This window comes from Rhinolophus ferrumequinum, chromosome 28, assembly GCF_004115265.2.
Source record: "Rhinolophus ferrumequinum isolate MPI-CBG mRhiFer1 chromosome 28, mRhiFer1_v1.p, whole genome shotgun sequence".
In the NCBI taxonomy this organism is placed as follows: Eukaryota; Metazoa; Chordata; class Mammalia; order Chiroptera; family Rhinolophidae; genus Rhinolophus; species Rhinolophus ferrumequinum.
In genome coordinates, this window is record NC_046311.1 from 2,527,813 (window position 1) to 2,549,264 (window position 21,452).

At 44.2% G+C, this 21,452-nt stretch overlaps 1 protein-coding gene across 2 annotated transcripts in view; it reads right to left on the bottom strand.

The window, feature by feature from the left end:
* Nucleotides 1-21,452, bottom strand: part of SH3GL3 (SH3 domain containing GRB2 like 3, endophilin A3) — a 60,705-nt gene that overhangs the window by 17,303 nt on the left and 21,950 nt on the right. The window contains exons 2-7 of one of the 2 annotated variants that reach the window (XM_033099953.1): nt 11,647-11,715; nt 10,759-10,831; nt 8,529-8,672; nt 4,861-4,994; nt 3,743-3,901; nt 982-1,085 (exon numbers count right to left, since the gene is read on the bottom strand). In XM_033099953.1, the coding sequence (XP_032955844.1) occupies nt 982-1,085; nt 3,743-3,901; nt 4,861-4,994; nt 8,529-8,672; nt 10,759-10,831; nt 11,647-11,715 (683 nt within the window). Of the gene's footprint in view, nt 1-981; nt 1,086-3,742; nt 3,902-4,860; nt 4,995-8,528; nt 8,673-10,758; nt 10,832-11,646; nt 11,716-21,452 lie in introns of those variants that run through there. The other variant, XM_033099954.1, reaches the window with a different exon arrangement.

The following is a 21,452-nucleotide window of genomic DNA, read 5'->3' on the forward strand; positions in this document are numbered from 1 at the left end:
GGGGAACGCCTGCCTACAGAGTGGACGTCTCAGAGACTGGACACACCTTTTGTCTTCCCTCCATGATTATGGCACGGACCTAAGCAAAAATCCCTCCAAATTTAGTCATTATCAGAACCCTGTGTAAGACAATTTTATTACTAAACCTGGTCAAAAAATAGGCTTATTTGGGCAGCCGGTGGCTCAGTGGTTAGAGTGCAGTGTTCATAACACCAACGTCACCAGTTCGATTCCCACATGGGCCAGTGAACTGCGCCCTCATACGATTTGACTGGGAGCTGATGGGTCCTGGAAAAACACGGTATTCCCCAATAAAAATTAAAAAAAAAAAAATAGGGTAGTTTTTTTTTAACCCATTATTTTCATGAATAGGGTCTTTCATCAGGCACACTATGTATGATATCACTAATTTTCAGAAAAGTCCAGAACACATTTATCATGAAAGCCAGAAGGAACACAGCAACCTCTGATCATTCAGAAAGTATTGCTAACTCTCAGTACCTCTCAGAGTCACTATTATGCACACGACCTGATGAGATCTGCAGTGGTGAGGTAAAAACCCATTTTTCCCCAGATATTGAAATAATTTCTGAGTATCACCTCACTCTCCTCCACATTCTCAGATGTCGGGGAGAGGGTGTGAGCGATCGCCACCCCCGGTTTGTAAATGGGGAGCTAAACTCTCATCAAGCAGCAGTGAGGCAGGGCACAGCTGTAGGGGCTGAACTGAAGGTGGATGAGCAGCTCTGCCTGGTTACCCTGGGCACGAAAAAGGGCTTCAGTGAAAAGCAAAAGGAGAAAAGCAGCCAGTTCTGTCCTACTGGCCATCTTGGGGCTACCCCACAACCAACCATGAAACCAGCTAAAGGAAATTCAAAACGGAATGGCGCTGTGGGAAGGGGGAGACAGACAGACAGACAGATTCATTTCCTCTGATCGTAACTGTGCAGCCCTGGGCCTGGAGGGCACGGGGCCTCTTACCGTATCTGCAGCTTGCTGTGGAGCTCCTGCAGAATCTCCGTGGACTGTCTGTGATAATCTAAAGCTGCCTCTATAAACACGGCCAACTGGCTGACTTGTTCTACCTGCAACAGAAGGGAAAATGACTCCATGGAGGCCAGAACCTGGAATGTCGAGAGAGAGGACCAGCCACACAGACCCAGCTCTGCAGGGAAGCCTCGCGTCTGCCTCGGCTCTGGTCCATTTCATCAGATTTCATCTCAGAGCCCCGGTAACAACCACACAGGTTCTAGCAGAGAGCTAGAGATGCTGGCAAAACAGGTTCGGGTAAGAGGAGAGCCAGGGCAAAGCCTTGCCGGACCCCCATGTGTTGTTGTTGCAATAGGAACAAAATTCTTTCCCTGAACCAGACAGCCGAAAGGACAGTGGCATCTCCCTTTCCCATGAATCCAGACATCCGTGAAATTTGACTAAATTACAGCGGATGTAAAAATAACCAAAAAGCAAACCCATGTCCCATAAGAAAGCCCGGAAAACCTAGGGACGCACAGTGTGAGGAAAAGCAGTCTCCAGCTGGCCCGACCGCCCCGGTGCCCACACGTCTGAGGGGCTGCTACAGAAAACAGAGGCTAATGAAGCTCACTTCTGGAAGCCCACAAGGCAGGATCACTGGGTTGAGGTGCTGGGGACCCCACCATGAATCCCATGAACCCCAGACCCAGACAAAGCCACTAAACAAAACCACACCCGTCCCCACACTCCCCCAAGCCTCTGCGTCCTTGCCTTACTTCGTTTACTCATAAGCTTTGGGACAAAGTCGGCCCTGCTCTCTTGCCCATGTGGACTCACCTTGCAGAACCCAGCAGGGCCGCATTCACCTCAAGCATGCAAACTGTTTTCATCTGCTGTTATAAACCATGCCGTCACTGCCTAGACTTTCATTCTCCTTACCCACTTATCCCATTTCAAACACCCAGACAGGTAGAACCAAGGGAGCAATAAACCCAGGCCTGTCAGAAGGTAAAACATTTCGTCCACTCGCCACACCCCTCTTTGGCACTCTGCCTGCTGCATGGGGAGGGTCACCTGGGATGAGACAAAAGGCTTGGTCCACTTCCAGCTGAGACCTGGGCTCGAGCTGAGAACTAGCTGTTACTTCTTTCTGCCAGGGTGGGGTGGGAGGGGGTTAGCTCATCTGTGACCAGCAGAGCAGTGTCACTGTCACAAATGGACAAAGGACTGACTTTTTATAAGGAAGGATCATTTCTGACTTTTGACTGACACCGAAGGGGAAACTGAGGTCCGTCGGAGCAACTGCCAAGGCCAGAGCAATAGACGCAGGCTTCCCTGGTGGAGCACGCTGCAAAAACCCATCATCACAGTTCATGAATGATGGTGATGAATGAGACACGCAAGTTAGGCAGCTTGTCCGATACACACAATTCAACCTGAGAGGTTAACCCACCACTAACAGACGTGGGGCTGAGAGAGACGTTTGCTGTGGCCCAACAAGTAATACATGCATCTGATACACATAAAAAACAAAACACATCAAAAACACTTTCCAAATACATCCAAAAATCAAATATGGCAATCTGAGACAAAGCCAAACCAAAGCTGCCTATTGCTTAGGGACAATTTCAAGAGGAAAAATGTAAAAAAACCTAATAAAATATTTAAAAGGAGAAACAAAATAGAGTGTGCTTGTCAGTGCTCAGGTTTAATGGACATGGGAATTTCAAATTGTTTCCTCCAGCATTAATATCTTGTCAACACTGGACATAACTCCTAACCCCCACCCATCACTGGCTAATAAAAGGCGCTCAGTCCCATGAGTTTGCTGCAAGACCATGAGTTTGCTGCAAGACCAAAAGCTGCAAGACCTCAATATACCTTTTAATGAACTATTATAAAGTAGAACATGTTTTGGCAGGTAAATAAATCCTCTGATTTGTTCCCACAGATTTAAAAGTTTAACAAATAGGTCCAAAGCGAGCACTAGGCTGAGATGGCTCCCGGAATCACCGAGGCCAGGCTTAGGGCAGGGACTCTGGAGGGACGCAGGGGATGGAAGGCTCTTCCACTCAGACAGTGAAAAAGGCCAAATGACGCCTTGTCACCAACACTGAGCAGGGAAACTTCACCCTTCCTGCTGCCCAGCTGGGGGTCACCATCCCCCTCAGTTTCACGGAGAAATAAAGCTGTTGGCAAGAATCACAGTAAGACAGAATATCCATATAGTAGCTCAAAAGCACTACTATGGTACAGCTGAAAAATTCCGGTCACGCTCTGATGCTTCAAATGTTCACGACGATGAGTGAAGGTGTCAGAGCACTGGATGGTGTGTGAGGCTCTCCCACCAGCCAAGAGAGCTGCTCCTGATCCAACATCTGCCTCACAGTGTGCTTTTCACGGTCTTAGCAAAACTGCAAACTACCACGGGCCATGGGCTTTCCATTCTGCAAAACCACAAATGCTACGGCCTCAAATCCAGAGGCTGGGCAACTGTAATTCCCAAGACACCCCACCTCCTCAAGGCCAACTGCAGCACAGCGTGGAAGCAATCTGGAATAAACTGGGCATCCCCAGAATTGAGATTTGAGCTGGGACCTGCTCAGTGCCTGAAGCTATCTATCTCTGAGGCAGGGGGAAATGGTTACAGAAAGTTCTGGAAAATTTTGTAATAACTAAGACTCTGGACCTTCTCTACATACAGGTGCTAGTCTATACAGGCAACGTTTTCATTCACAGGAAAAGTCTCCTGGTTGGTTGAAATACTTACATCATTTTCTAAAAAATTAAACATGCTTCTTTCAGCCAACTCCTTTGACTCTTCAAATTTTTCTACCGCTTGTCTGACTTCTTCATCTGGTATCTTACCTACTCGCTTCTTTTTATAATCGTAATCCAGGCGGCGGCCTTCCAGCTTTTTCAGGTGGTGCTAAGAGACAGAGGAGACTTTCAGAAACGTGACCCTCAAAACACGGCACAAAGAAACCGTCGCTATTCCTAGGACAACAGTCATTGCTTTTTCTCAGCCTAAATTCCTGGGGGCAGGAACCCATCTTCGTGTGTGTGTGTGTGTGTGTGTGTGTGTGTATGTACCTCAGCGTCTATTAGAGGCCCCCTTCACTGCACGTGCTCAAGGAATATTTGTGGGATGAATGGATGGATGAATGAAAGTTTACATGGAACTTAAGGACACAGTAGCGGTACTCAGATTCCGTTTTCCAAAGTTCTTTATAGGACCCTTCACTTCAGCTGTTATTGTCCGGATAATTTCCAACCAAATTATACCAAAAACAGGAGTATTTATTTTGGCACTATTGCCAACTCTCACTAAGATGGGGATTATAAAAACAAATGTCTAGTATCCTCTAGGATACTTATGCATCTTCCATAAAGTTCCCCAACGACAGAACAAGTTGAACAAATGCTATCCATGAATGTGATACACACCTCCTCTGTGTGTATACCCCCAGAAGGCCATTTTTAATCATTTCCCAAATAGAAAATGTTGATTCCTAGATACTGATTTGCTGGAGAAGTCATGGAAAATAATGACCACTCCTACAAGTTATCAAAAGACACCACTAACACGGTGGGATTTTGATGCTCAATCATCCACTGCAGTTATGGAATCACTTTACGTGAGCAATGTTGTGGAAATACATATCTTTAGCTTGGCTTCTCAGAAACTGGCTTCCATAAGCTACAGAATAAAGGGCTCACTGGACCTGGGACCGTTTCCCAGGGAGCCAGGTGAACATAAAGGAGTGATTTTTTTTTTGCACAATTAGATGATGCTTTCACTGGGTCCCTACAGAAACGTCTCATTGGTTTTAAATATGAACACCATTTTAAGTAGCAACAGGTAGATTTATAGCCGAGAAAACGTACCCCAATCTCTTTTAAGTCTTTGTCTTGTAGTAACTGAAGTGGATCAATGAAAGTTTGCTTTACGTTAATATCAAGAGAGTCTTTCACCTCAGCCATGAGCTTCATGGATTCGCCAACTTCTATCAATGCATTGCCTGGAATAGAAAATGCAAACAGAACAAGGTTCTTTAGCAGAGTACTCTAAGATTGACAGTGATATTTACTTCTTTCCCAAAAGTTTGTGGATGCTGGTGTGACAAGGTCCTCGCTAAGGGATCTTTGAATCCTGACTCAAAAGAAAACAGAAAGAAAAAAAAAAAGGTCTTCCTATTTTCTACATTTTCTTCTCTTCGCTCTTCACTTTCTTCACTAAGTAAAATAAAACTCGGAGGCTGACAGACCGAGGCACTTACCATGTTGGCCACTAGATGGGGATAAAGCTCCATGGTAAAAACTGGTGTTTTTTGTGAACTGGCACCAAAGGTTTCTTAGAAGCTCCAGAACAAAGTCCCTCTTTGTAAACAATAAAAGGATTGAGTCATCAGGCTAAGCATCAACCAATAAAGATTACAATGGAAATAAATGAACAAAATCTCATCTCAGCTTTTGCTGCCAGATCTTCCTGAGGCCACTCCCCGCGTCCTTTAGATGCTTCTAATGCACCCTTTCTTCTCTGACGTCAATGACAGCCTGACAGGGTCACATAGGAAGGCTTTCAGCAGGGTGGGCAGGACCTGCTCTTGCAGGGAGGCGCAGGCCAGCCATGCTAGGCTTGGGCAACGAGGGGCAGCTTTGGCTGGATTGCACCCTGTTATCTAGGCACCAGCTAATCCACAACAATTTGCAAGCGGGAGCCCAGGTAGCTGTGCACCTGAGGTTGCAGGTTCTCGAGAAAACATCTCTGGGACATGCTGCACTAGACTGAACTATTTTTCCTGTATTGGGAGTTTTCCAAGTTGAGTGGGTAAAAAGGGAGAGCTTAGGGTCTTTCCACTCCCGGGCTTGAAGAGCCTCGGCCAGCCCGAGAATTTGCATTTCTAACAAATTCTGCCCTTCGGGTAGTTTCACCTATTGGTCTAGGCCATGCATAGTCAATCCACCTGTGAAGCAGGGGTGGTGCTATCGCTTCGCCTCACTTTTTTTCTTTAAAGAAATAAACTGGATAGTGTGTGCTATAGGACTTTGCAAATATAAGTGGAAAATGTTACTCTGAAGGAGAGCTGGCCGGAACTCCTTTCTGACCCACTGGTAGTTTCATTTCTCCTGGGATGCTAACTTTCCCTAACTGTCCACAGTCTGCTGCTTCTAAATCGTTCTGAGATGGAGATGAGATATCCTTTCCTAGTCTGGGGACTCTTTCCTGCCCAATTAGTCAGAAATGGAGGGTACTGCTTCTAACACCACCATTCCCTCTGCCACCAGAAGGTCAGTTAATTCGGCTTCGACAAAAACATTTCCAAGTATATTCCTAGGAAGACTCCAGAGATGACATTCTGAATACTGGCTGTCACCTGCATGGATTGGACATTTCCTCTCCTTGCCCAAGAGAAGTGCTTGCAATCCCAAGGATGTGGGGCTCAGCCTCCACCCCAAGGTGTCTGCCTCTTAGCTAGGGCTCACTGCGTGGCCCCACAAAGAAAGCATCCGACAGTACAGCCTCTTCCCCAGAACAACATGTGACCCACGTGTGCCTGATACCCTCTTGAAACCAGCTTGCTTCCTTATCCCAAGGTACCTTACGCTGCTGGGTGCCTGGGCCTCTACCGCGTCCAAGGCCCCTCTGCCTTGTCACCAAGGCCAGCACAACAGAAATGTCCCTAGATGTCAGAGCCTGCATGGCAACCTCTCCTGCTGCACAACAGGTCTGCCTGCAGGAGAAGGACTATCTCCACGCACATGGAACAAAATAAAACCCACATGATACGGCTCTGGCATACACTGTTACCCTCTGTGACTCATTAGTGTTTTAACATTTGGGATTTTTTTAAGTTTTCTAAAGAATTTCCACCCCCCCAATTTTCTAGATGAATTACTATGGCCTAATATTTAAATTCTCAATTTCCATATCCTGCATTGTTACCATGACATGTATAGCAAATGTACCAAATTCTCCTGGAGCACTGAATATATGAAACTCAATTCACCTCCCATTTAATTTATTAATTTAAAGCAACCTCAATCAACAGTTAATGAGCTCTTTGTTTTTTAGTAGAGGGGACTTACAACGACTCTAAGTTTTATCTGCAAAAATAAAACAGGTATGTATGAAATTTTCACAATATCTAGGGGAAATTTCAGTTAAATATATTAAAGTATATTTTTAAATGTCAATACTTAAAACATATGACAATTGATCAAAACAGTACAGATCAAGAAAACAGGAAAGATCAGAAACAGACATAAAATATAGTAATTTCACTGAGAACGGAAAGGGTGTTTCAAGTCAGCAGGGAAGGGCTGAACGTATTCAGACAACTGGCTATTTATTTGTGAGAAAACAAAATTAGAACCCTCTTGCACAATATCCATGCATTAAATTAGGAAGCTTGGAAATTTAAAGAAAAAAAGCAAAGGGACAAAGAGAAAGTATAAATAAATATTCGCAGCATTAGTTGGGGTGGGATGGGAGTTTTTCTAAACTTGAGACCCAAGCCATAAACGATTAAGGCAAACAGTGAGCCCACTGCATAAAAAGCAAAAATATTTCTCCATTACAGTGACCACCACCTATAAGGTCATGAGGTAAACTCCAACCTGGGGCGAAACTTCTTCAACACAGAAGACAAAGAGCAAATACTCTGACCATTGAAAAAGCTCAAACCAGTAAGGAAAGAAATGGCCACCTTAATAGAAAAACAGGCAAAGGACACTAATGTACAGTTCACAAAAATGATGACAAACACGAAAAACATCTACCTCATGCATAATCTAAAAACTGAAGTGCAAGCAGCACCACGATAATAGTTTCCTTCACTACATATCAAATGGCCAGTTATTTAAAAGTCAACTACAAAAGTAGTATCTGTGCTGGGACACACACTCTCTCTCACAAACTCCCGGCAGGCATGTCCCATTGGTACAACCTTTCTGAAGATGTGTCAAAAACTTGAAAATTAGGCAAATTCTTGACCCGGACATTTCACTAGTAGGTAGTTCATCTAAGAACATAATCTTGGATTTCCCCCAAAGATGTACCTATGAAAACGGTTACTATAAGATGCTATATAGAAAACTTTTATCTGAAGAAAAACTATCTAAATATCCAGTAAGTGGGATTGGCTAAATAAACTATGATACACGGAATAGTATGCAACCTCTAACAAACAATATCATAGAAGTTAATTATTTTATGACATGGATCACGACATAGTCAGTGGAAATCCAAAGGGCCTCATGGTATATATATCCTAACACCATTTTAACTTTTTAAATGTGCACGTGAACATATTTAAGAATACACAAGGTATCAAAGACATGCAGCAGAGTGTAATTGTACCTATCACTAGACACGTGATTATGGTGATATTAGCATTTTCCTTTACTTGCATGGGTTTTCTCAACTGCCTGCAATGAGTGTGTATTATTTTGATAGTACAAAAAAACAACACATGTTGTTAGAAAGCCTTGGACGTGACTTACAATCAACAGTGGACATGTTCCCGGCTGTCCCGGGGACCAGTGACACTCACCAAAGGTAGAAGCTTCCCCGAGCTCCTTCCCATACTTGAGCATACAGTCTCCCAGCAAGCCTTCCGTCTGGGGGTAGCCGGTGGTTTTCACCTGCCCTCGGATCTTCGATACAGTGTTGAGCATTCCCAGCTTAGCTCTGTATGCTTAAAAACATTGTCATTTGTAATGCCTTCAAGTGACCAGGCGGAGCGACAGGCACAGAGCGTGGCACAAACGCGGCTGGAGAAATCAAGGTCACCCTAGACCAAATGTCAGAGACCTGAGGCACGAAAGGGCCCTGGGTGACCTATGTAGCTTCTCGGGCAATTTTCCAGGTTCTTTTCTGAGGTGGGTGCTGAGCTCAGTCCTGGGGGAAAACAGAAATCTGCACACATTGTTGACGTCCAGTAACCGTAACTAGGGCTACCATGACCTGGGACAGAGTCTGCCCTCACGGAGCTCACGGCCTAGTTACCGAAAGGCAGAATGTGCAAGGTACAATTATGTGAATGAAGTTTGGTGCGGTGTAGGGAAAGGAAAATACAGCAATATGCTGAATAAAGACAGGAAGACGCCTCTAAAAAGTACAGAAATGCGCGATGCAGAGGAAAGAATGCTCTGGTATTTAACAACAGATAAAGAGTAGGCTGGTGGGACCTACGAGGAAATTAATCCAGGGCAACGTGGAAGGGAAAATGTGACTACGAATTGAACACCAACCTAAGGATTTGGGATTTCATCCCAGGGGCTGAATCACATATGCACTTGTGGTGTTTGAGATGATTTTAGGTAGTGAAAGGATACATTTTTATTTGATTTTAATAATTACTATTCGTTTTAATGTATTTTCGATCAGTGCTCCTCAAACTGTAATGTGCATACAAATCACCCAGGGGTTCTGTTGAAATGCGGAGTCTCATTCCGTCAGTCTGAGACGGGCCCAGGTCTGCATTTCCCAGTATCCGGGGCTGCTGTTCCTGCAGGGCCGTGGACCACACTTGGAATAGTGAGCTCCAGGCATTCCTGGTGCCAGCCTTTTGAATCTTGTCCATCTCAGCCTCAAAACTCTTATCTTCCTGGGCCACAGGCAAAAAGGCTTTACTCTTCTTTCTCTCTCTCTCTCTGTCTCTCTCTCTCTCCTCCTCCTTCCCACTCTCAGGATAGAAAAGGGGATGTGACAGGCTTGTGACTGGGGGCATTAACTGGATTAGAGGCTGCGAGGCCCCCTTTCCTCTTCTCTGGGAACCCCGGGGCCTCTGAGCAGGTGGACACTCTCATGGTTGGCCGGCATCTCCCTCTCCCTTCTCCATTCCAATGTCAGTTCCTTAACGACAGGATCTCGGTCCAACTTAACAGTATATCCCAGAAACCAGGAAGTACTTGCTAAATATGTGTGGACTGATTTATCAGGAAAAGGAACACATATGGTTCTCTTAATCACTGGTGAGGCCATGGACGAGATCTATTATGATAGTTTTTAAAACTACAACCATTGACACAATTCTAAATATTTCTATACCCAGCAACCTCCCTAGACATAATTTTTATAAAATGAGTGTTTTTAATTTTTTACTTTCTAGATTTTCAGATAGTTCAGTCTGTGCTGATTTCTACAGCCAAGAGAATCACAGTAGCTACACGCAAAAAATAAATTCCACATAACTCAAGGAGTGGATGCCCTCTATCAGCTTCCATACTTTTCAACCTGGGACCAGCTCATCAAGGGTGCTGCTTCGTGACCTAGGAATCAGAACCATTCTGTCGAGAAGCTGGTACAACACTGGACTTTGGGCTGCTTTTCACGTCCTCGTGTCTGATTTCTTTAGCATTTGTGCCACAAAGTAAAAGCCATTTCAAATTAACATACGCCTTTACAACAGGCTGGCAGACATTTTTTTAAAAAGAGAAAAATGACTGAGTAAGCAAACATTTATACCGTGTCAAGTGGGTTTCTAAAGCAGCTCATAAAAAAATGTCTTTGCTTAGCAGTGCCTGGCTGACGGGTCGAGATTTCGCCCACATAATGTCACCACAGTTCACAGGAGTGTCTGCTCTGTGTGTCATCAGCTGGCATTCAAGGAGACTACTGAGTTACTGGAGACTTAACTTGAAAAAAACTGAATTTCATTATGGGGACACAGGGAACATTGTATCTAGATCACGTCAACCATGAGCCAACTAAATATGGGTTATTAGGGTCTGGAACAGTGAATGAATAACAGAATATTTCAAGACATTTTCTAACTTTACCTGGATTTGGCTGAAGATATTCTGTGGCTTTTGAAAGAATTTCTGCAACAGCTTTATTGGTGACATCTATTTTCTTAAAAATAAAATAAAACGTTGGTAAATGACGAATTCACAGAAAAACACATAGAAAAGTACTTTTTGTTCAAGACAAAGGAAGGGAAACTGAGAAGGTGGCCATTACTGGTGACCCCAGTTTTGCCCCTCTCCCCGCCCCCCAAGCCACTGCACACAGGGGACCAGGAAATATGTTAAGGGACAGAGATTCTACAATCTTCCTGTAGAGCATTTATGATCATTTCTGTAACAAGCCCATCATAGTTTCGAAATGCTTTCATATACGTTAATTTTTTGCATGATTCTCACAACACCCACGTGAGGCAAGCAGGGCACACATTTTCATCCTTGTGTCACAGTCAGAAAAGATGAAATAGCTTATCCAAGTTCACATGGCTGGTTCTAGGGTGGAACCAGGATAAAAGTTATTTGTTCTGCAGCTGTTGCAACACAGGGGAACAGAATCACAGCCTTCCACACGGTGAATCAACACTGATGTATTTGAAGGGTCTCGTCCCAGAAATACATTTTGATTCTCCAAGGTATATAGTCACAATGACTGGCCTTTTTAACTGTTTGCCAAGATGGACCATCTTTTGAGTATTCTGACTTTGGTCTACTAGAGAGGACCAGTTAACCATATCCCGTCACCATCATCAAGGATCATTATTTGGGCTTAGAACTGTGGAAAAAAGCGCCTTTTGAATTCCATAAGCCACACCCGTACGCAGCCATCCTAGCCTCCCACCCCAAGGTCCTTTACAGTATTGTTGTACCTTCTATCACAATGAAAGTCAAATCTGTAATACAATTTACATTGAAAAGCTCTCTTACCCTTTCCATGTCAAGAAATTCATCATCTAGTTTCGTTCCTTCGACGCCACTTATTTTTTCACTAAACAGCTGCAGAAATAAGCACAAATAATCACATTGTACAATGATGTGTTATCATAGTTTCTGACCCAAATTATCACAAACACACACACACAAAAACCCTTCAGATTCAGGTTACTGGATTTGTTTGGACTATGTCCTTAGAGAAAATCACTGGAAAGAGTAAGCATATCTAACGCCACAGGAAGATACACAATCTCACTCAGCAGCTATTATTTATTATGCATCTATTACAGGTATAGCACAGGGTAGGTGCTCTAGTAGGAACAAGATAAATAAGACGGGATCTTTGTCCTCCAGGAACCCAGAGTTCAGCATTAGAGTGAATAAATACTAGTGACAGGCATGTCAGTGATTCACAGAAAGAATCCTGAGAGTCTGCAGTGTGGGGGTGAGGGCTGGGCGACATCCAGGACCTGGTCCCTAGAAGCTTGGCATTTGAGCGTGTTTTTTAAGGATAAGGGACATTTCAATGGGCAGCGCTGACAGAAAGGCCTTCCAGCATGAGGAAGCATTAGAAAATACCCAGAGGCAACAGATGCAGGACAGTTCTCGAGCTCGGCGCTGTGATACTCAGACCAGGTCATTCTTTGTGGCAGGGGCCGTCCTGTGCATTGCAGGATGTTTCACAGCACCCCTGGCCTCCAACCACTAGAGGCCAGCAACACCCACACACACACACCTGTGACACCCAAAATGTCTCCGGACAGTTGAGAACCACTGTAGATCAAATGAACTCAAGAAACAGCCTGAAACTTGGTTTAAGTGTAATGAATAGTGTTCAAGGGGAAAAGGAGGAAAATAAACGCTGAAAAGTCGGCAGATGTGGCGGCGCCCAGATTCCCGAATGCCAAGGTAAAGGGGAGGGTTGGGTGGTCCCTAAAACTCTTCATCAAACACAATACAAGTAGAGAGAGCTTGTAGAACAGTGAGTTTGGCTCCAGTGTGCGCTGGATTAGAGAACCAGGAGAATGGAATGGAAGTAGAAAATAAATTCCATCACTTTAGAAAAGTACATCAACATAATTTGTTTAGGCCCTTCAAATATGTACATGAATATAAAAATCAGGAAACGGAGTGGGTACCACCAATTAATGGTGAAAGGACTGCCAATTGTTTTAAGTGAATTGAGTGTGGTTTTCTGATACTAGTTACACTACTACTCTTGCACACACAGTACGACTAATAGGGAGGAATGTACGTGCAAATAGTATTTAACTAAAACTTGAAGGAATTCCTTAATAAGAAGGAATTACTTAAAGACAGTAAAAGGGACGATTACCAAAATGGCCATGGTCCCCCATCTTCCCTGGATCTGTCTTTGCTGGTCCTTCTCTCCACAGCTGGAGTTGACTGAATCTGGGCTGGGCTTGTGACTTGTTTGACCCACAGAAACAAGTCTAGGATTCACCAAATCTTGCGTGCTTTCACTTATTCCCTTGAAATCTGGCTGCCACCAGGTGAACAAGCCCCAACTAATTTGCTGGGTGGTGAGAGACAAGTGGCCCAGACACCACTGGCAGGACAACCAATCAATCCCCAGAATAAAGCCCCTAACTGGCCTACAGACACATGAGACAGTCCGGCTGAGACCAGCCCAGTCGCTAACCCATGGAAACGGGTGAAATAAATGGCGGTTGTTTTAGACCACTAAATGTTGGAGTGCTTTGTTACTCAGCAGACACTCACTGGTACACTAGACAGCAGTCCCTGTTTTTCAGGCTCAGTAAAGAAGTCAGAGAGGATTGCCCTAATGCCTAGATACAAGGTATAACCTTCAATAATCCGGAATCCCATTGCCACACACCAAGCAGTGTTTTAAACAAGTGTATCCATCAATTAGGTTCCCCCAAATATCTTTTTGTTCAGCAGTGAAATCATTTTAAATGTTGGTTCTTAACTTTGGAGGTGATATAGTCATGAAAATAAAATTTTAAAAAATCAATAGGTGGAATAAACTCCAGACTGGGCATAATCAGGGAGAAAACTGATAACCTGGAAAACATAAGTAAGGAACTTACCCAAAGAACAAACACCTAGACATCTCAAGATCTCAAGAAAAAAGAATTCTAAATCTACCATGGAGAGTGGAGGGGTGGGGGACAAAAAACCAGCCAAAGCGGCAGTAAAATTGACAGCAGATTTCTGTTTGGCGACAGCGGATACCAAGAGACAGTGAAGGAACAGTTTCAAAGTGCTGAGAAGGAATCTGTGAAAATCCTGTCTCCCTGAACTGTTATTTAAGAAAGAGAGCAAGCAGTATTTAGAACTCAATGGATAGCACGACATTCATTTTTTTTTTAAAAGCCCAACACTTCAACTTAAGCTTCCGAGTGACACAATGTCATTCAGTCGAGTTCAACAAACATCAAAAAGTCTTCCAACTGCATCAGCGTGCCGGATACAAAGACCAATGACTCTACATTCCAACAGCTCACCAGCCCACTGAGAAGCAGAAGCAAAAGGCCGTAACACAAGGAGACTGTACTTTTCCATAACAGAGAGGTGTCGAATTTGCTGTGAGAACCCAGATGGGAGTAAGCAAATGACATGGATGAGAAGGTGCCAAGAAAGTTCCAGAACAGAGCCTAGAATGATATATGGCGTGCAGCAAGGAGACGAGAGAGGAAGTGGCATTTCTGGCACAGAAAGTAACACAGACAAAGACGTAACTTATTAAAAAATGATATATGCAGGCATTCAGGAACCAGCCTCCCAATTCAGTAAGGAGAACTGATATGAAAGGCTGACCCAAATGAAAATGAATGTGCCAGCGTTACAGGTGGGGCCAGATCATGAGGCTGAGCTGACTCGCGTGGGCAGCAGAGATGCGTAAGCAGGTAACTGGCATGATCAGGTCTGCGTTTCAGGAAGGTCACTCAAGGGGCCGCTAGAGGACAGCAGTGGAAGAGAGCAAAAGGTGGGCAAGGAGATTCACCCACCGGGAGGTAATCAGGGACTTGCCCTGTATGAGCAGGCAGCCTGGGGAAGTGTCAACGTGTCACTCTAAAACTCTCCTAACTACCTCTTCCCCTGCAAACACGAGCTGCCCTCACCTATGCAGCTGCCCTGTCACGAACACGGCATGAGATGCGGGCTCCCAGACAGACGTCGCAAATCTAAAATGCAAACGTGTGATGAGCGTGGCTCCCGTGGGCTCCCCAGTGGAAAAGGAAAAGGGAACGTGACGCCTCCTTCAGGTGGCCGCGGGGCTATGGTCAGAGATCAAACCCGCTCGCACCAGGGCCTTCTCAGCAGGCTCCGATCTCATCAATCACCAAAAAATAAAAACCATTTCAAACACTACAACAGAGAAGTGATGTACAAGAAATGATTGGGAGGGAAAAAAAAGAAATGTATTTGGGAGACGTGCAGCTTTGGCACGTGGCCTTTTATTCACATGTGTTGGGGGTTTCATGGTAAATGTTATTAACACGCCTCGGCCTTCTTAGGCAAATAGGTTTTCAAAGAAACCTCGGCTTCTCCATCGTCTTCCCTTTTAGGAAGCAAGAAATTAAACAGCAAGAAAGCCACAACCAGGATAACATGGAAAACAGCAAAATTTATACCTAAGGATTTGAGAAATTCCTCCAGAACAGTATTTCCAATACGTGAGCCACAAGCTACAGGGGATGTAAGAGTCAGGTGAAAGAACAGCTCCTGAACCATATAAATTGGGAAATACTGGGATAAACAAAATTAAGCAGGTTTCTTCACTTAAAACACCTTCAGAGGCTTTAAAGTGAAAATGGGCATTGTGGATTTCCAAGGAGGTGCACAGAAGATGTATAATAGCATCTCCCACCATTAGGAGGCCATACGTCTCATAGGAGGAGAAAGCTCAAAAGAGGAGCCATCTCAGAAGCCCTGCACCAAAAATGTCACCCTCTGCAATGGCTCCAGTAGTTTTTATTTCTTTCAACCAGTTAGTAGTCATGCTCTGCTTTATTGTCAGCTTGGGACACGCGGCAACACTCAGTTAGTTACACATACAAACAGTTAAAGCTACTTGTCAGTGGTTAACATCAGGAGACGGTGAGCTCTCTGTACTCGCTTTGCAACTTTTCTGTAAGTGAAAAATTATTCCCAAAGGAAAAACTGTTGAAAATCTCTGAGGCATCACAGAGCAACTAGGCAGCCAGGATCTGAGGAGGCAAAATCGGAAAGAAGGGACACGCCCCGAGAACAGCCATACTTCCACAGCAGCTTTTTCCTTTTGGGGAAATGTTTGTCTTGCGACACCGGACATGGAGTTTGATCAGAGAGCAGCAGGCGGTATCTGCCTCAGTCTTACTGGGCTGGGGAGAAGAGAACTGGAGTGTACTGTAGCCTAGGAAACGGAGGTTAGGAGAGGCCCAAATTCCAGGAACAAAAGGGAAACAAAGAAGTAAACCTGACAGGTTACGTGTAATTTCCTCTTGGGGCTTTTGACAATTCCTCAGATGCTAAGATACCAGTACGAAGAAGCTTCTTTGGGGCTAAAGCTCTAAGTACAGATTGCTGCAGGAGCACAGTGATGAAGAGACAAAATTGGATTTCAGGACTGCCCAATAAAGGGCGAGCAGACACAGAGAAACACCTACAATAGAGGTATTCTAGAGTTCCAGAACGAGAGGACAAAGAAACGGGAAGGAGGCAATGTGGGAAGAAAAGACGGATAAGAATTGTCTAATACAGTGGAAAGACATCAAGCTACAGATCGAAGCTCTTCTATGAACTCAAGCAGGCTAGATATGAAGAAAAGCGCAGGTAGGCACAAGTCTTTTGCTGAAGACCAAAGACAGGCAAACCTAAGAACCACCAAAGAAAAAACACAGACCTTGCATTCCAAAAAGCAGCGAAAGAAGATTGTTAGCTGACGTTGCCCCAGAAATCACAGAAGCTGGAAGACAATGAAATTGCATCTTGAAAGGGCTGACAGAAACTACCTGCCAACCTACAAATCTATTCTTGGTGAATATACCCTTCACCAAGGACATGTGGGTAGAGATGAGATACATCTAAATGATCAGAAAGATAAGTCTAAGTGAATACTGACAGCTGAAAACAACAATAATATCTTGTGAGGCGTTAAGTATATGGAGAATTTTAAAACAGTGGCCCAAAAGCCACCACGAAAGAGGTAGGTAAATTATCGTGAATTCTTCTATGGCTTGGAAGTAATAAAGTACTCATGTAAGACAGACTCCACCACGTAAAATATGCATGTGGTAATCTCTAGGATTGCTTTTCAAATAATCCTAACTATGCCGCTCGCAAGGGAAGCGAAATGGAATACAAATTACAAAACCAAGGCACCAAGGCCTATCCACGCTACCCCCCATGCAGGTCTCAATGCCACGTCATCCTCCCCACCCTCCTGCACACCCCTCAGCTCAGACACCATCCCTCACCCTGAACTACTCTAACAGCCTTCTACCTGGGCTCCTCAGGTTGCTCCTCCCACTGAAAAGGTCACCCCCACACTGACCCAGCCCCCTTAACCCAGTGCACCTCTCAGCTCTCTCCAGGCCGATTCACGGCCACTCTCGATGCACCCACACTCCTCCACCCCGAACTGTCGGCTCAGAAGCACCCTGTACTGTCCTGCCTCCAACCATCTCCCGGCCCCCGGGAGGCTGCTCCCACCGAGCTGACCTCCGGGGCCTTCAGGCTCAGCTCCAGTGTCCCCGGGATGTTTGGCCTGACTCCTAGTCAGGTGCCCATGCTGTGGGTCCCCTTAATGTCCAGGGTATAATCTGTCATCCCATCCTCTGCCTCGGCCGTAAACTTAATATTGAACACCAAATGTGACCTTCCTTCCCCACTTCATTTTGTTGGAAAGATTTGATGACGTCCGAATTAGTAGAGGCTTAGTTCAGCGTATGGGCTTCAGGGACAATCCTCGCTGATGTCACAGTGAGTTGGTTTTGGAGACATGAGACCACTAAGCGATGGGAAGAATAATCGCAAAGAAAGGAAGAAAGGAAAAAAGGAAGGAAGGAACCCACACCAGATGCACAACTTAACGCAGGGTCTGCATCTGCTGAGGGCCCGAACGTTTTCAGGATTTCGTAAGCGCTCCCAAGCTTGGCCATGGGGAGCCAAAAATTGCAAACGTGAACTAAGTCACAACTCAAAAGTTAAGGTGAGACAGCCTCAGTGGTGCTTGGAATCGCTGCGGTCCCGCACTCCGCCCACTCCCTTCTGCCCAGGGCCCGTAAAGAAGAACAGCTGGTCTGGGTCTCGGGTTCCTGGCAGGTGCGTTCAGTTCCTTCTCCTCTCTCTTCTCTAAACAGCCTCACTCCTCCCCTGGGCGCCCCCTCCCCTGACCCCTCCCCCAGCACCCTGCCCTTCCAAACTCTTCAAGTAATCATTTCTTTTCACAGCTAAAGGACTTAAGTGAGACATCACGGTATTGTAGCAAATAAACAGTAACAATAAAATCTACCATTGGTCTATTCTGAGATGATGATAAAAGAAAAGGTAGAAATAAATGTTCCATTCTTTTCCTTCCCATGAAAATGTCCACCAGCCTTGCTCAACACGTGGCAACTGCACTTCCTTTCCGGGACATGTCCCTGAAAAATTACATGTAAATCTGGTTTTCATAATTCAAAACCTATTTGGACTTCACTTTAGAAGTTTGCCCATTTAAAGGCATCAAAGAATCCTTTAGTGAAATGAAAGGCTGTTAGTGATGCAAAAATCACCCTTATACCTATTTGTCATATAGATATTTTATTATAAATTAATTATAATTTTATAAATTACAAAATATTTTCATAAAACAATAAATATATAATTATTAATAATGACTTATTATTACTATATAACAAAGTGTTTGCAACTTTTAGTTTTTCTAGCAAAGGACTTTTTCTTCTTTTTTTTTTGCTATTGCTGTTGTTTTATTTTAAAAAGGACCTTCAAATACTAAAAGTATAGGAAGAACACATCTCTGTAATCAAGTACATTCAGAGTTTACAGAAACTCACTTTTTGCCCCTTATGTGTCCTTGTATTTTCTCATTTTGCCAAGTACCAGTGAGCACTTTGAAGAAAGCCAGAAGTCCGCAGGAGGAGCTGCCGAGCTAGCGTGACTGGACACCAGGCCCTGCTGCCAGCCCCACGTTTGCTGGCAGTCCTGCAGGGGGCTGTGCAAAGGAGGTACCGTCTAGAAGGAGTAAGCCCCACCACAGCCGCCGGGGTCCAGCAGCCATAGCATCCCTTTACTGCACGTGCTCTTCTGACGGCCGGTTATCTCCTGGGAAAGCCTGAAGGCCACACCCCTGCCTGGCGGTAGGCCTTTGCAGAGCCAGAGAAAGGATTAACTAATCACTTCCCTCTTTTCACTCTGGCTGCCAGGAAGCTCAACATCAGATGCACAACAGCGACACCACAGACCTTTCTATGTGTATGTTTACATGTGAACATACTCCCACAGACCTCCAGAAGCCTTGATTTTACCACACAGCGTATTGATATTTTTCCTGATCATGATGCATTATTCTTATTAACATTTTACTTTTTGAATTTCTTACATGCTGCTTCAGACCCCTTGTAGGACAAGAGAATATAAACAGACATATTTTTTAAGTTAAAATTATAAAATTTTGCTACAGCAATTCACCAAAAGGCAATGGTCAAGGTAAACATACTGCCTTTTACATAATAACCAAACTGCAAAGCAAAAACCATTTATACGACCAGATTAGGCAAGGGGGTCCAATTTGTATAGTCGTCTCCCCTTACCCACAGTTTCAGTTACCCATGGTCAACCATGGTCTGAAACTATTAAATGGAAAGTTCCAGAAACAGACGATTCATAAGTTGTAAATTGTGCCACTCTGAGCGGCATGATGAAGAATCACGTGCCATCCGGCTCCATCCTGCCCAGGACAGGAATCATCCCTGGTCCAGCTTCTCCGTGCTGTACACACTCCCCACCCCTAAGTCGTGGAGTAACCATGTCCGTTATCAGATCAACTGTCAGATATGGCAGTGATTGAGCTCAAGTCCGCCTGATTTTCCTTCCTAATGGCCCCAAAGCTCAAGAGTAGTGACGCAGGCCATTCGGACACGCCAAAGGGAAGCCAGAAAGTGCTTCCTTTAAGTGAAAAGGTGATGTATGTTTCGGAAAAAACAGTATGTATAGGGTTCAGTACTAGGCACCATTTCAGGCCATCCCCTGGGGGTCTTGGAACATGTCCCCCGAGGATCCCGGGGGGCTACTGTATAAGCACAGCTAATTATTTTCCCTGAAAGATATAATATAGTGGCCATCGGCTTAATTTAAAATTCACACAGCTTCCAAACAATAAGAGGCACTTTTCTCGTCCATGAACAAAGACGTTTTATGTATGTGTGAATGAAGCACAGATTCCTTCTATTCTATCTACATGAAGCAATTCTGCATTTCTATACAGAATGAGGGATTTTGCACCAGGCAGAGCCATATTACAGAACTGCCGTGCATACTGGATCGAGTTGTCCAACGAGTGCACATGCAGTAACAACAAAAAGCACTTTGTATTACCAAATAAGAAAAAAATAGCCTTACGCCTTCCATGACACTCTTTTCTGTTTTCCCCTCCTCACAAGGCTTTGGTGGGCAAACCCATACATTACTGGGTTCACTGGAACCTAGCACTGGGCATGCTCCATAGGGACAGAGAAAGTGTGGGGGGCCAGAGTGAAAGGACCAAGAAAAGAAACAGGAAATGCACACCAAATATTTTGAGCACGGCTTTTGGTTGAATTTTTTCGAAAGGTAGAATTTAAAATAGGTTTTGTGAAAGAGGTTGGGGTGGGGAAAAAGCTCTCCAAAGGGATTGCAAACTCCTTCGAGACAATGATCAGCTGGTTTCTACCTATTCTAGGGTGAAATCCCTGAATTATTCATATTTCTGGAGAATATGAATTAGGGAGGCATTATAAAAAGAGCATAGTCTTCGAAGAACTTTGCCTTCTTTCTTCTTTTCCAAAAATTTAACTCACCTTCTTAAAAGTGTTAATATAGTTCTTAAATTTAACAGGAACCAACACTGACACCCGTTAAATTTAACAGAAGCCAACATTTATCACACCAATAAAACTGAATTTGAAATGTGAAGTCTTCACTTAAAAACAAAGTTCTTTGTAACTCCTACTACTGAGCAACACTGAGAAGCTCTGGTCTCCTGGGTGAATAGCTAGTAAAAAGTGAAATGGCAGAAAATATAAACAAAATGAAAGCCAGAATGCATAGCCTTATGAGAATCATATACGTTTAACGTGTGACTATATTTTTAAAATGTTTAAGAGAAATTAATTAACAGAATGTATAAATGACATTGTTTTGAGGAACTGAATTGGTTAAATTGGTAAATTGAGAATTATTCAAATGAATGACTGCTTTTCATTTTAACACAAACATTACTAGACTTACAAATGACTTTACAAGTTTGTTGTTTCTAAAAGTTGAAGGTAGAATCGGTTTTTACATTTATGACTTTCATGAATTAAATATTAGATAAAATACAGGTTGATCATAAATCTCCCTTTCTGAGCCCTCAAACACTAAAAACAAAGGGACAAGAAAAGACAGAGCTCCTGGGTCACGACAGGCCAGGGAGGTACAAAATGCTACACGAGCACTGGGGATGGAGCAAGTGACACAGTGGGGGGACACGTGGACAACGGAGGGAGGCTGAAAGGGAGCATGTGCCAGCAGAGCGGGGGGCATGGACGTGGTCCAATGCACAGCCCAACAGGGCCTGGTGCAGCAGC